General features: G+C 38.2%; 1 protein-coding gene across 3 annotated transcripts in view; it reads right to left on the bottom strand.

The window, feature by feature from the left end:
* The window catches only part of LOC121339981 (pleckstrin homology domain interacting protein), a 106,606-nt gene that overhangs the window by 77,930 nt on the left and 13,849 nt on the right, over positions 1 to 14,827 (bottom strand). For all 3 annotated transcript variants that reach the window (XM_041412280.1, XM_041412282.1, XM_041412281.1), the window contains exons 7-9: positions 6,857 to 7,017; positions 1,566 to 1,787; positions 873 to 973 (exon numbers count right to left, since the gene is read on the bottom strand). In XM_041412280.1, coding sequence (XP_041268214.1) covers positions 873 to 973; positions 1,566 to 1,787; positions 6,857 to 7,017 — 484 coding nt within the window. The remainder of the gene's footprint in view (positions 1 to 872; positions 974 to 1,565; positions 1,788 to 6,856; positions 7,018 to 14,827) is intronic.

Below are 14,827 nucleotides of genomic sequence, written 5' to 3'. Positions count from 1 at the left end.
AAAACATCCAGGGAACATCAAAATAGTTAAGGAACTAGAAAGTACCTATGCAAGTGCGCCTGCAAGCTCTGCATAACCTCAGCACACTGGAAGAAAAAGATTCTAGCAGCAATTACCAAAACTACAAGGAAATTGAACTTACCTGCGAGGAGCATATATCCATAAGAACACATCCCATCATCAAAACTAAATCATTGATGATTACTAAAACAACTATTTCCAATTTTAAGCTATAGGTTTCAGTGATAAAGAGCAAAGAACATTTGAAAGCTGCTGAGCAAGTTGATTTTAAAAAAACTATGTAAGAAAGTCCTGACAACATTTTTAATATCTTTGAAGGCAGAAATTTCAGGCACAACTTCAGCCATCAATACATGGCTGTCCAAGAATTCTGCCTTCTGACATGTTACAGCCAAGAGCAACTATGAAAAGGTAATACAGGTAAGGAAACAACAAACATTAAAATATTCTACCCTGATTTATGCTAGGATGTTACTGTCTCCTTTAAAAGTGGATTTTGCAATCTAAATCGCAATAGTTTTATCATCATAATTTTAATTTCATTTGAAGTTGTGATGACATCAGAATAATGCAGTGCCAACTTTGACATTATATTCAACAAAAAACCTCAACAGGAGACCCATTTTCTAAATTAACAGATCTACATTATCACTCCACAAAATGTTGTGTTATCAACTTAGTTTTTAAGAGATAAGCAAGCAAGCTATAGCTACATCAGAAATAGATCATTCCCAACAATCATATACTGAAGTAGTCAATGACAAGCTTGGTTTAGTAAAATTTTTCTCCATATTTGTACATCATCCTTAATTACATAAACAGAAGTAGCAATAAAGAAAATAGCAACTAACTTTATTTTAAGGGTGCCAGCATCCCACAGCCAAAAGCATATAGTTCCATCTGCCCCGGTTGAAGATAAGTATCTCTTTGAGCCACTGCATAATGGAGAGAACTGGGAAAAGGAGGAAGAAAGGAAGAAAAAAGAAAAATTTTCCTGTTAACCTGTTCCAGATGTGCTAAGGAGTTCCACAATTCACTTCAACAACAACAACAACCAAAAAGGAAAAAAAAAAAGAAAAAGTCAAGCATCATACCATATTTAAGGGAAACTGACTGGAATGAACACCAAAATAACAAAATGTTGCTGTCAACTCCCTCCAGAACAACCCTTCTGGGTTACTTGCCAAAGCACTCCAGGTTCCTCCTCCCTCCCCACCACCCAAGTTGCACAATAGCATGTAACTCATGCAAACAACACCACAGTACTGCCAGTGACTGCAGTTTTTACCCAATGCACCTCTGCTCACAATCACAGCCTACAAAGAAATGGTACTTCAAAACAGAACTGCCCACATGTGTCACACAATTTTTTTGAACAAGGATTATGTCTGGGATTCTTCAAAGGTCAGGCATTTTGACAATGAACATGTTTTTTCACAATGCATACCATGAAAATTCCTTCTCACTTCAAGCTTACTTGCCAAGCATGCATTTTTATTACACTGAATGTTCTCATGACTAATTTTTGCAAAGTAAAAACCCACCTGCAATGACGTTATAGATGCACTGTGGCCCTGCAGGACTGCTAAGGGTGCGCAAGTTCGAAGGCACCAAACTCGGATCATTTTATCACAGCTTCCAGCAGCTATCATGGTGTTTTCATAGTTTACTGCCATATCAGATATTTCAGCTGCATGCCCTCTCAGGGTAGCCAACAACCTTCCGTCATCAGTTGCCCAGATTTTTACAAGGCAATCATCTGACCCCTAGAAGTAAGGTAGAAATAATTTCAACCATACCATGGGCTGCTTTGATGCTACAGTTAGCACAGTGAAGTGAGAAACAGGCGACATGCAGATACTCCCACCCATGCTTTTAACAGTTTTCCACACTGCATTCAAAACACAATTTTACAATTGATTCTCAACAGTATATACAAATCATGATGCATTTATAATACAGATCACAAATCCTCCAGCGTGTTGGTTTATGCTTCAGTAAGACATTTTTTTCCAAAAATCCAGCACAAACTGAAGAAGCGGTTGCAAGACATTAAAATAAAGATTCACATTAAAAGTGGAAGTTAATTATAAACTGGTATTGTCTATCATTTATACCCACATATGTTCCTTCCTAGTTTCGTCATCATCATACTTACCACAAGAAGTTAGGTAAAAGAGCATTTATGAACACCTATTCCATTATTAGGTTAAACTACTACAAACCTGCTTAAATATTCACATTCACATAAACATCAAAATGATCATTCTTTCTCAACAAACTCAAGAGCTTTCATCTACATATTCATACTTAATTAAAGTTTTGCTGGTCTTCCCACACAATTCTAACAGCTACTTGCCTGTATACAACAAATTCCCAGCCCTAACAAAAAATTCAAAACTCATTCCTTATTTTTTTTTATTGCATTTCTGTGCCTTCCTGAAAGTCTGAGCATCTGCACCACACCATGGCTCAATACCATGACATTTGAACACCGCACACACACTGACGGACAAGATTTATTGTAAACATTTAATTCAATTACTTAGGTTTAGAAGCAAGACAAAGCTGGGTTTTAATATCCAGAGCACTGATCTGCTACCGGACACACACAGGTGCTAAAAGTTACAATGTGACACCACACTTAGAAAATTTCACCAGTTTTTCCTCTTCCATCTATTTACAGTGCCTCTGCACATCTGCCTCTGTAATCTAGCAATTACACTTTAAAGACAGCAGAAGGCATGGCAATACTATCATCTACCTTTTATAAAATAGAACCAGGTCTCCTAGGCAAAGGAAATAGTTACAGAAGCTTATTCATAATTATATTTTTTGCCTCTTGGGTAAGAAGAGAAATTATATAGTCTATACTATTTCTATCTATGCATAAAACCTCCATGCTGAAATTGTGTGGAACATATTTGCCTCTTAACTGCTAGACTGCCACAGTGCCAGACCAGGGAACACAACCAGAGTCTGAGTTACAGCAATGAGCAGAGGCCAGAATCACAGAATTGTTGAGGTGAGAAAATATTTTGGTTTAGTCCAAACTCCCTGCTCAAGCAGGGTCAGCAAGAACATGATGCTGTATCTACCACTCAGGCTTTGTTATCTTCTAGGCATCTAAGGAAGGCACCCTCTTGTTCGGTCACCCAGGTCCTTAAATAAAGCATGAGAGCGTACTGGTCTCAGTACCAAACCCTGTGGTACACCACTAGTGACTGGCCTCCAGCTGCACTTTGGGCTGCTAATCACAACACTTCAAACCTGAAAATGCCCTAAACTGACAGTCTCACAGTCCACACATCAACCTGTACATCATCATTTTGTCAGTAAGGATGTTACAACTATCTGAAAGATAGTATCTGCTCATGCGGTTCTGTTATCATGATGTGAGACTAGAGTATGAAGAAGCTTGCATATTCTTCTCAAAATGCAATCACCACCAAAAAACCCAAAAAGCTGAGAGAAGGGTATGTTTGCTTGCTGCACACACATTTGCTGTAAAACTGCAAATAAGAGCCTCACCACTCAAGAGAGACCTGAAAGCAGGAGGAGGGAATGGCAGACCCAACACTAGAAAAGGTAGAAATCAGTTACAGACAAAGATGTAAAATGGTCAGCAAGGAAAAAAAAATAGTTGTGGCACATAATACCACCTGGAGGGTCCCCAGAGGTCTTTTTAGTTACAGCAAACCAAGGCAAGAAGATCAGCATAAAACAGGCCTGCTCCCTGCCAGCTGGCTATAGTGTGACTACAGAGGCACATGTTGTACATCTCCACTGCAGAGGAAAAATACTGTCAGCCAAGTCTCAACAAGGAAAATGAGGGAAAAGAAGGCAGAGGGAAAGGAAAACAAAAGAGAAAAAAACTAAGGTAAAATTGTAAATTCTGTAGCTCCTTGGCAAGACATCAATACTAGAGTTCAAACAAATTCATGTGTTACTATCTGATCTGAATGGGACAATACACAACCCTTAAAATATTGTTGCAATTCTACTAGCAAGGGCATTTGGCTTACACCACAACTCATGTTTCCAAGGTTATATCCACAACTGTTACAAATTATATACCTATTAAAAAGCATCTGTCAAAAGTGAATCCTAAAACAACTTCAGCACCGAGAGAGAATTGATGAGTGCATTACCAAGGTATGGAATAAAATTGGCTCATTTTCCTACCATTACACACACCTGTGGGATGAAGTGAAACTGCCAAGCAACACACAAATTAATATTGGGTTGGAAATCTTACACAGACTATTACAAAATGCTGTTTATTATTCCCTAGAAAGAATAATCTCAGCTGAGACAGGAAAATAAAGGTGAGGAGAAAAGGAGGCTTTTGCAGTCAGAAATTTAAGTAGTGCAGGAACTAGAGAAGACAGTATTTATTTCTATTACCCCACATGGGTTCTGCAAGTCACATGTTTCAGTAGAACCAGAACATAAAGTTTCTGCAGGCTGCAGGGAGGCAGCTGCTTCACCACAGTCTTCCCCACAGGTTGCAGGGGAATCTTTATTCCAGCACCTGAAACACCTCCTCCTCTTCCTTCTTCACTCATGATAGGGTCTGCAAGGATGTTTCTCTCACATGTTTCACTCCTCTCTCCCAACTGCAGCCACCCTGGGATTTTTCTCCTTCTTAAATACATTATCCCAGTGGCACTACCACCATCACTGATGTGCTGAGCCTTGGCCAGCAGTGGCTTTATCTTGGAGCTGGCTGGCATTGGCTCTGCTGGACATGAAGGAAGCTTCTGGCAACTTCTCACAGAAGCCACCCCAGCACCACAACCTTGCTATGTGAACACAATAAAGATCAACTAAGCTAGTAAGGAAAAATGTATACTGTCCCATTTCTGCTGTCTTTAGGCAAAATAGAAGTAACGTCTTTCTAGCAAGGACAACATCTCCCAGATGACTATGACTCAAAAATGTGCTGAGCATACCTTCTTTTCTTTTAATTTGAAACAGAACATGAACAAAGCTTGAATTTAGAGGCTTTCAATCCTTCAGATGTCAGGTGGAACAGGAAACTATTATGATGCAGTTTCCAGAACCAACTACAAATCTAAAACAACTCAACTAACTAACGTCACACTGAAGGTTGTGCAGTAAAAATGTAAGGCAAGAACAATTCCCTACTGATGCACACAAATTTAATACCACATTAGAGACTTTAGTAGTTGCAGTGGTCTAGATTGAAAAGAACTGGCACCATTTCACTATGTAGATGCAGTTACAACACAACAGTTCATGACTGTTTATCCACTGACTATAGGAGGCCAGCTAGAGCAACTTGGATTTTACTGAAATGTGGAATACAACCATTTGCCAGCAACCACTTAACATGAAAAACACTGGATTTACCTAAAAGTGCAGAGATAAGAAGTTCAGTCCTAGGCCCTCCAAAATGAAAATTCAGCAACCACAATTAATATCTATGGCCACTTTATTTAACACCTTAAGTAATCATGATCTAAACTGGGAACTTTCTTTCAAGCAATTAGACCAGGACACCAGCCACCAAAGGAATGCCAGCAAAACTCAGGGTTTGCAGAAACATATTGCCCCTCTCCATCTCCCATTTTATTTCAGGTTGTTCTACTTCTCTCTTCAAAAAAAACCTGCTGTTAAGAGTCAAGAGAATTCTCTCAAAATCTTTAATGCATTCTGCCATGTCACATACAAAATAAACCCACAACACAGAGCCCATTTCCTGGCAAATAAATCATGTATAAACCACAGGACAGAAGATTTTAATGCCTGTGATTTAGCTTGCTGACGAAAACAAAATAAACATGAGAATGAGTCTCTTCCATGCCTGAAGAAACAAGTGAACAAATAAATAGGCTTGTTCAGAACACTGCAAGGTGTCCCATTCCTTCAACTACACACTTCCCCATGGGACAAAGCAAGATATATGTGGGCAAAAGGGAGACTCATATTTACAACTGCCTTGAAAGAATTTTAGAAGTTAGGACTGCAAGGCAAAATAGGAAATGTGAACTGTACTTCTATCAGCATTGCTCAAGCTATCTGACATGAGGTTAAAAGGACACAATCAAGCTCCTGAATCTACACAGGTATCAATTACATCCAGTGTCTGTAGGAAGGAAATAAATGCAGCCAAAGCATCCTGGACTGGCATGAAGTGTGTTTATGAAATCTTTGTCTCTACTGAAACTGAATAGTTACCAAGACATCTAAATATCACACTGATATCTATGTATTTTTATAAATCACATCCCTTTGGAAACCTGCAATTTCAGTACTGATTTCAGACATCTGTCTAGTATATATGACTTAACAACAATTTTAAAAAGGCAATTAGTTAAAAAAACTAAAAAACTAGTATTTTTTAAAAAGTTCCTAGTATCTCATAAAGACAATTTGTTGTGACCCAACATTTGTTGCAAGACACCATGCGATAGTTCCCTCTCTGATGTCCTAATCTAATTCTGTGGTGGCAGTTTCTTGTTTTGCTTATGTTTTTGCTAGAGAAAACAAAGCCAGAAGAAAGAACCTATACAGAGTAAATCCTTCCCACTGAAAATGAACAGTTTTTTGAATGAACTGCACACAAGCAACAACCATCACATCTAATGTTCAGATACATACGCCAAAACTATTTTGGTGTGTAAACCAGCATGGCCATTAAAAAGCAAATATGAGAGGAACAGTAGTAAAGGACTTATTCTGCTTTTCATTCATAATCATTATCTATCCCACTGTATCTATCCTATTTCAGGTTTTGGAAAAAATTAGGTGACAAATTATTGTAATTAAAAATGAAAAATATCTACAAAAATAAAGGTTTTGTACTCACAGTAAATATCCGCCTGCCAGTCCGATCAAAAGTTACACAGTAGACAGAAGATAAATGTCCTAAAATTCGCTTGTGCATCTTCATATGTTGATAGACTGCAGTTGGAACAAGGCGTTCAAGCCTGTATTTTCCATTTAGTTTTCTTGAAAACAGGGTATCCACTACCAAATGGGTAAAGAAAAAAGAAGAGACATTTATATTGCATTCATAAACTAAAACATTTGACAAGGATGGAAAATTTATTTTAACACTGGACCACCCGCCCACATGAACACCTTGCTATAGCAATTCTCATTTTGCCCTAGTTAGAGAAAAATACATACAAAGTAGTCTATGATACAGACAGGGAAAAAGTATTGAACTGCAAGGCATAGTACAAAGGTGCAATATAACTTCCAACTTGAAGTGCCCAAATTCAGGAGTACTGAGGCGGCTTACCCCCCGAAGGAGTAAGCTACATCAAATATAGAAAGTGTAAAAGCTTCCATATAGCTATTAACTGGAGGTCAGCATGCATTCAAATCTTCTCCAAGGCAACCTGCTTCTTGAGGTCTACTCAAACATTTACCAATCACTTGTAAGACTGTTCATTTTTTAAGAAGGTACAGCTAAACAAACACACACACAAAGCCACCAAACAAAAATTTACAAATGAATTTACCAAAACTTACAGAATTTCTGATTTTGAATAACAAAACTTTGTTTCAAAGAACTTGGTGATATTTTTCAAGTTTAAAAGCTAACAAGTTCCAAGAGCAATAATTCGGTTTAACAAAATGGAAATCTTCCATCAAGAAGTCAGGGAAGAAAATTAAGCTAACTGAAATTAATTTCAAACTGCTATTCATGCAACACCAAAGCAACAAAGTATAATACTTCTCTGCATGGATACATAAACACTAGTCACATTCCATATCCTTATCAGACCAAAGAATGGCAATGGTGATAATTTCATAATCTACAGAAGGCAGGTAATATAACATTCATACGTGAAATGGTGTTGGACAATTTAAAGAAATTTGGAAGGGACCACAGGCAGTCATCTAATCTAACCCCTCTGCTCAAGCAGTGCCATCCTAGAGCACGTGCCACAGGACTGCACCTAGGCAGTTCTTGAATGTCTCCAGTGAGGGAGACTCCACAAACTCTCAGGACAACCTGTTCCAGTGCATAATCACCCATACAGGGAAGAAGTTCTTCCTCAGATTCAGGTCGAAGTTTCTGTGCATCAGTTTCTGCCTGATCCCTCTTGTCCTGCTGCTCAGCACCACTGCAAAGAGTCTGGCTTCTTTCTCTTGGCACCCTCCCTTCTGATACGAACAGACATGGATATGGCCACCTCTCAGTTGCTGCTTCTGAAGAATGAGCAGGCCCAGCTCTCTCAGCCTGTCATATTTATCTCAGAGAGAGACACTCCAGTCCCTTAATCATCCTCATGGACCTCCACTGGATCTACTCCAAGACCTTCAAGTCTTGTGCTGATAATCTCAGAACTGGACACAGCACTCCAGACTGACCTCATCAGGGTTGAGTAGACAGATAATTTCCCTTGACCTGCTGGAAATGGTCTTCCTAAGACACCCCTGGATACCACTGGCCTTTTTGGCCACAAGGGCACTGCTGGCTCATGGACAACTTGCTCCCTAGTAACAACTGCAAAAGAGCTATAAACCCCTTGTACTGCTTGGGTTTGGCCCAGACCAGCATAACAGTGGTTCATAAGCCAGCACAGGTCAAACTACATCAGATATGTCAATTTTTACAGTGAGATTGTAGCAACTCTGTAAGAACCAGAAGCTTCCTGTGTTATAGCCAAGTGCCAAGTCCATTAGCCTCTAGCCCTAATTCAAGGAATTTTTCCTAGTTCAAGAAGATCTGTGAAGAAGTGGAATTATTAGCTGCAGAGCAAGGCACTTTCAGTCAAGGAGCAATTGCTGTCTTAAGGTTCTACTGCATCTTCACCCTTCCCTCATACCAGAAAAAGATGCAGTTGCATATGCTTTATGACAAACTTTTCCCTTGCCAGCAGTCTACTGCAGAACAGCAGGAAACCAAGATTAGTTCAGGGACAAGATAAATCTAGTTTTGGTATCTGACAAATCATCCTACATTTAGAAAAAAATCCTCAACAAAAAAAAAAAATCACACACACAAAAAAGAAACCAAACAAGTACACACACACAAATAGAATAAAGGTCTTGGTCCCAACAAAGTGAGTTCACACAATAATCCCAACCCACACAGAAATTACCTTTTGTCTACTTTTAATATAAGATGGATATGGTTGATGAATATTTCAATGCCTTCAAATGAAACAATAGCTCACAAAAACTGAAAAAAAACCTTAACTAAACGTTTAATTTGTAGAGATATGTCAATGAAACAAAACTGCAGGGAGACTTTAGGATAAAAGAACAAATGACTTTACATAAGAATGCATTTTTTAATATACACCTGAATTTATTAAAAAATTCTTTAGTACTTGAGATCAGCTTCAAGCTTTATGGGAGTGAGTTGTTTGGTTTTGGGGAGTTTTTGGTAACACTGGAGAAGATAATTTTAGCAGAACACAAGCCAGTATTTCTAAGAATGATCTTGCTGATGCCAATCACCAATGGGCAACTTGCTATTAGTTCACATATCCCTGGGAAACTCAACAGGTGAAATACCCCTTGTTCAGTAACAATCAATCTACCAGAAGATATAAAAGGGAATACTGTGACACTAGAAACAATACTGGAATCCATCTTACTCTTTAGCCTTGATCAAGACTTAAAATGTGTAAAAAAAAATGGTTAAAAATAAAACTAAGTGAATTAAAAAGCAATTTGACACGGAAAAAAAAAAACAAAAAAAACCAAAAAAAAACCCTCCACAGTATTATGAACTTCCAGATTCAGGGAAGAATTTTTTTTTACTAAGTTCATGCAATTAGCAGAGGGAAGGAGAAGAATCAATCTCCCACAGGTTTAAACACTATCCATAAGCACATAACTTTTGAGATTTCTCAAGCTGGGGGGTATCTTTTGGTTATTTAAAAAGGAAATCTCACATCCACCACTGTTTTTCAATATCCCTTTCATTTATCTACTTTTCTATTTACTCTTATGAACTTTGCCAAGTGCCAACAACCTATCCTGATTTCTCTAACCAATTTCCACTATTTATTCCAAACACCTGCAAACTTTGCTAGCATACTAGCTTTTTTATTTCACCTCCAGAGTATAGGTAAAAAATCAAAAATACCTGTGTGAAAAGTTCCTGCATTCAAACAATAAAATTGATTTTTCTTGTCCAAACCAAGATGAGAAAGGTTACCCACTGTTCATAATAATGCCTTTGTACAAATTACAGGCCCTTGGGTTTGTAACAATTGTTACATCAACGCTTGGCAAGTCTCTATGCTATTTAGCTTGATTTTAACCGCATTTGGAAAACAATGAATTTAGAAGTCTCTGCAACAGCAAGTCTAATCTCTCTTATTTTAGCCATATTAGCACTTTTCTGTCTTTGCTTGGCCTCATGCAAATGAGTGAGTATGAACAAAGCTGTTAATCACAGGAAGAATGACAAGGTATAAGTAGTTGAACAGTTGCAGTGGGAGCCACAAAGTACATAAGGGAGGGAAGGAAGATTATACATTATCCCAGGATACGTTAGAGAATGCTGGTTGGGCCTTAAGGTGAATCAATCAACTAAAAGGGAAGGGTTGTAAAGAAGAAAATACCAGAATAGAGATTGCATGGTCCTTACTGGAAGGGCACTGTGAAATGGACAATGCATTGAAAAAACTATTCAATGCCTGGCTGACCAAGGAAATTAATACGACCTTAGTTTTATATTCTTATCTTCTACTTACACATAAGGTCCTGTTTAAAAAATAAATAAATAAAATAGAAAAGAAATTGAAAAAACAGATATTACTAAGTGGTTGTTACACAACATAGTATGATAAACCACCACTTACTGTCAAATGATATTCTGGTTTCAAAATCAGAATTCTTCTTATTTAATAATCAGTGAAAGCCAGTGTCTGAGAAAGCTGTGAATTTGTTGACATTTCAGAACTTTTTCACAAATTTTATTATTTTAATTTGCTAACAATTCTTTACTAACTGGTTCCAAATGAAATTAAGTGGCTTCCAGTTTTTAGTAACTGGGCTTATGTTTATATACTATTACCAGCCTCCAAGACTGATACGATCTACTACCACCCAACCATTGAATGGCTGAGGTGGGAAGGAACCTATACAGAGGTAATCTATTCCAAGCCCCCTGCTCAAGCAAGGTCAGCTAAAGCAGGTTGCTCAGTGCTGTATGCAGTCCAGTTTTGAGTTTCTCAAGGATGGAGACTACACAACCTCTCTGAGCAATTGGTGCCAGAGATCTTATCAGCCCCCAAAGCTGTTCTCTTATGTTTAAATTGAAGTTCCTCTATTTCAGTTTTAGTTCATGACCTCCGTCATGTCAGGATACACCAATGAGAAGAGTCTGGCTCCATCCTCACCACATGCTCCAATTTAAGTATTTATAACCATCGATACTACCACCACCATCCTGCCCATGCCACGCTTTCTCTACTCAAGGCTAAAAAAGTCCAGGTCTCTTGGCTCCTCCTTGTATAACAGATACCTCAATTTCTTCATCACCTTTCTGGTGCTTTGAGAGACCAGTTAACAGCTATGTTAGCCAGTTAACAGACTGCCCATGTAGGTCTTTTCCTGAGGAGCTGGATCCGGCACTTCAGGTGTGATCTTATTTGCACTGAGTAGAGGGGAAAGAACACCCACGACCTAATGGCAATGCACTGCCTCCAGCAACCCAGGATGCTGCTTGGGTTTTGTGTGCAAGGTCTCATTGTGTCTGACACATTCAGCACCAGGACAGCCAGGTAGTTCTCTCCACAGCTGCATTCCAACAGTCAACTCCCAGTATATCCACTGGTACATGAAGTTATTCCTCCCCAGGGGCAGGATCTCTGCTCTTCTCTTTGTGAAACTTCATTAGATTCTTATTGACCCATTTCTCCACTCTGTCAAGGTCCTCCTCAATCATTCACTTCTCCTAGATTTCAGGTTTGACAAACTTTTTGTTCCATCATCCAAGTCATTAATGAAGATGTTGAACAATACTGGCTCTTGCACCAGCCTCTGGAGTACACCGTTAGTGACTGGCTCTTGTGCCAGTCACTGGAATTGACTCTGCTGATCACAGCCCTTCGACCCCAGCAGTTCTGTCATATCTTTCCAGTTTGTCATTGAAAATGCTATGGAAGTCTGTTCAGAAAGCCTTGCTCAATTCGGGATAAGTAACATTCACTATAGTCCCCTAGTCTCCAAGCCCCTCATTTCCTTTAAAAAAGACCATTGGGCTAGTCAGGCATGATTTCTCCTTCACAGATCAATACCAACAACTCCTAACCATGTACCTGGCTTTTCCTACCTTGACCTCCAGAAATATTTGCTTCATCACTTGCCCAGGGACTGAGATGAGGAGGACCCTCCTTTAGTTCTATAAAGTCTCATTCTCATCCTACTTCAGGTCCCCTGTCCCATTCAGCAGCAGGACTACTGTTCCTCCTACTGCTGATAGACCTCAAAAACTCTTCATGTATTGATTCATATACCTCACCATATCTATTGCCAGAAGAACTCCAACTTCCATTACTGCAAAATCACAGAATGGTTGAAGTTAGAAAGGATCTCTAAAAATCATCCAGTCTAACCCTCCTTTGAAAGAAGGGCCAAATATTGCTCAGAATCTTTAATCTCTAAAGTTCAAAAAACCAAGTAGGATAGAGAAAAAACCTGCCATGCTTGATCAAAAGGCTCTAAATGTAAGAGTTTAAATTCCTTTTTTTCATAAGGGCCAGCCAGGAACCTAAAATGCAACTTTGTTTTTTAAAATATTGCTACTGCTGTCACAATTCACTGCTGCCAACAACCTTAATCTCAAAACCACACATCTCAAAGCGTCAAAACCATCTTATTTGTTTGGTTTCCTGTGGAACAATGTAAAAATCAAACAAAGCTGATGGAAGTGAAGTGGTGGGAGTTTTCAGTGGAACTTACAAAAGAGTATAGATTTTCTCCCACTCAAAAGGCATGCAACAGGCACCAAATTAATGCCTTCAAAGTTTCAGAACTTCTCTAGCTCATTCACACCCCAAATAGAACAGGCAGCTCAAAGAAAAACAGAAACCTGTTAAAAGGATGATAAATTTGGGGGTCTGAAAGATGTGGCAGTATCAGCCTTTTTATTTTTCACTTGGCTTTCTTTCTACTTTCTAATTTTACCAAAAAGATAAATTCTATGCCCTTATTTACATGGTCTTATCCTTGAATATAGAATATGCCTTAAAGATGGGGGATAGTAATCTTAATTTTGTACCACATATATGTTACATTTTTTAAATGCATACACAATCTTTCATTTTCTTCCTTTCTGGAGTTGTATTTAACTAATGGAAGTTCTGTTCTGAAAACCAGAATCCAACCTCATTCCCCTTCCAGTCACACAAAAATAGAACCAGATTCAGAAGAATCCTGGAAGGATACCCAAAGGATATAATTCACTTACAACTCTTACCCTTATTGAATCAAGTTTCATTAACTTAAGAGGCTAGACAAGCCTCTAATGAATACCACAGAATTCAGAGCTGTTAAAAATAATAGTAGAGACTGCTAGACAACTCCTTCCACTCTCCAGGCTAGTAAGACTGAATGTATCAAGCATTCGGTTTGGTGCTGTTCAAGGCTTTTTTTTTTTTTTCTAACTTCCTACCATTCCTCTGTTCAGCTTTCGAACTCTATACGGCATTCCAAGTCTCTTGACTTAGACATGACTGTCAGCCAAGTAAAATGATTAAGCTTGCTATGTTATCAAGCTAAAACTTGTCCCTGATCAAATCATGAAGGTAAAAGAATATCAACTCCAAACTGGAGTATTTCTGAAAACATGAAAATTCTATAGACACCTCAAACTTCCCATACAATATTCATTTGCTTGATGAAAGCAACTGCCAACCCTTCCTAATTCAGAGTGGTAAAAGGTGAGATATTTCAAGAGGCAGAAAACAAAAACAAATGAAAGCTACACAATCTTCCAAACTTCCCTAACTTCAGTAATACCTCACTTGCTTTCACCATATAGTTCCATGACTTCTACCACTTATTTATTCTTGCACACTAACAAGTCATTTACTTTAGTATAATTCACTCTAGACTTGACTTAACATATATAACAAGATGTTACTTTTACACAGATGTTTTAATAGAAATGCAGTCTTTGCCTTTATTTTCTTCCTATAGTTAACAGAATAATAGAGTTCACAAAGTACTGGGAAGCTAATTTTTAGGCCTAAAGTATTTAGGTATTTCTAAAAATAGACATTTACACTGCTTTCAGAACCAGGCATTCTCTTTACAACCAAAACACCAGTACCACTTAATAAACATACTATAAACATAAACATACTAATAAACATACTATAAACATACTATAAACATAAACATACTAATAAATAAAAAAGTGTAAAATGCCTCAGAAATTTTCTTGAGATTGATTACTATCCAAAACTGTGAAATACTGGTTTTGGAAGGCAGATTATTTTGCTGGTAAGGAAAAAAAAAATCTTTGTCTGGGGCAAACAGCCAGTCTCATTCAGATCCTCACACCCAAGTGGTCAGCTTTCCCAAGAGTTCTGACCTCAAACTCTCGAAGGTTTATGCTTAGGTTTGGTCCTTTTCAGCAGTTCCCAAAAATTACTGAAAAAGAGCTCCTTTTCTCTTTCTGCATCCACAAAAATGAGACCTTTAACAAAACAAATTAGCATATGACTTGGCTGCTTTTGCTCTTTATTAAGCACTTCAGCAACTTTTTAATAAGATATATTGCACAAGTGAGCCCAACTGGACAAAGACTACTCCATATTCAAGTTTTACTTTTCATCATATCCTACAGATACTCTGT

The sequence above is a fragment of the Onychostruthus taczanowskii genome, unplaced genomic scaffold (assembly GCF_017590055.1).
Source record: "Onychostruthus taczanowskii isolate IOZ18803 unplaced genomic scaffold, ASM1759005v1 scaffold39, whole genome shotgun sequence".
Classification (NCBI taxonomy): Eukaryota; Metazoa; Chordata; class Aves; order Passeriformes; family Passeridae; genus Onychostruthus; species Onychostruthus taczanowskii.
The sequence above is the reverse complement of the archived record's forward strand: the minus strand, read 5'-3'. Positions and strand labels throughout refer to the sequence as shown.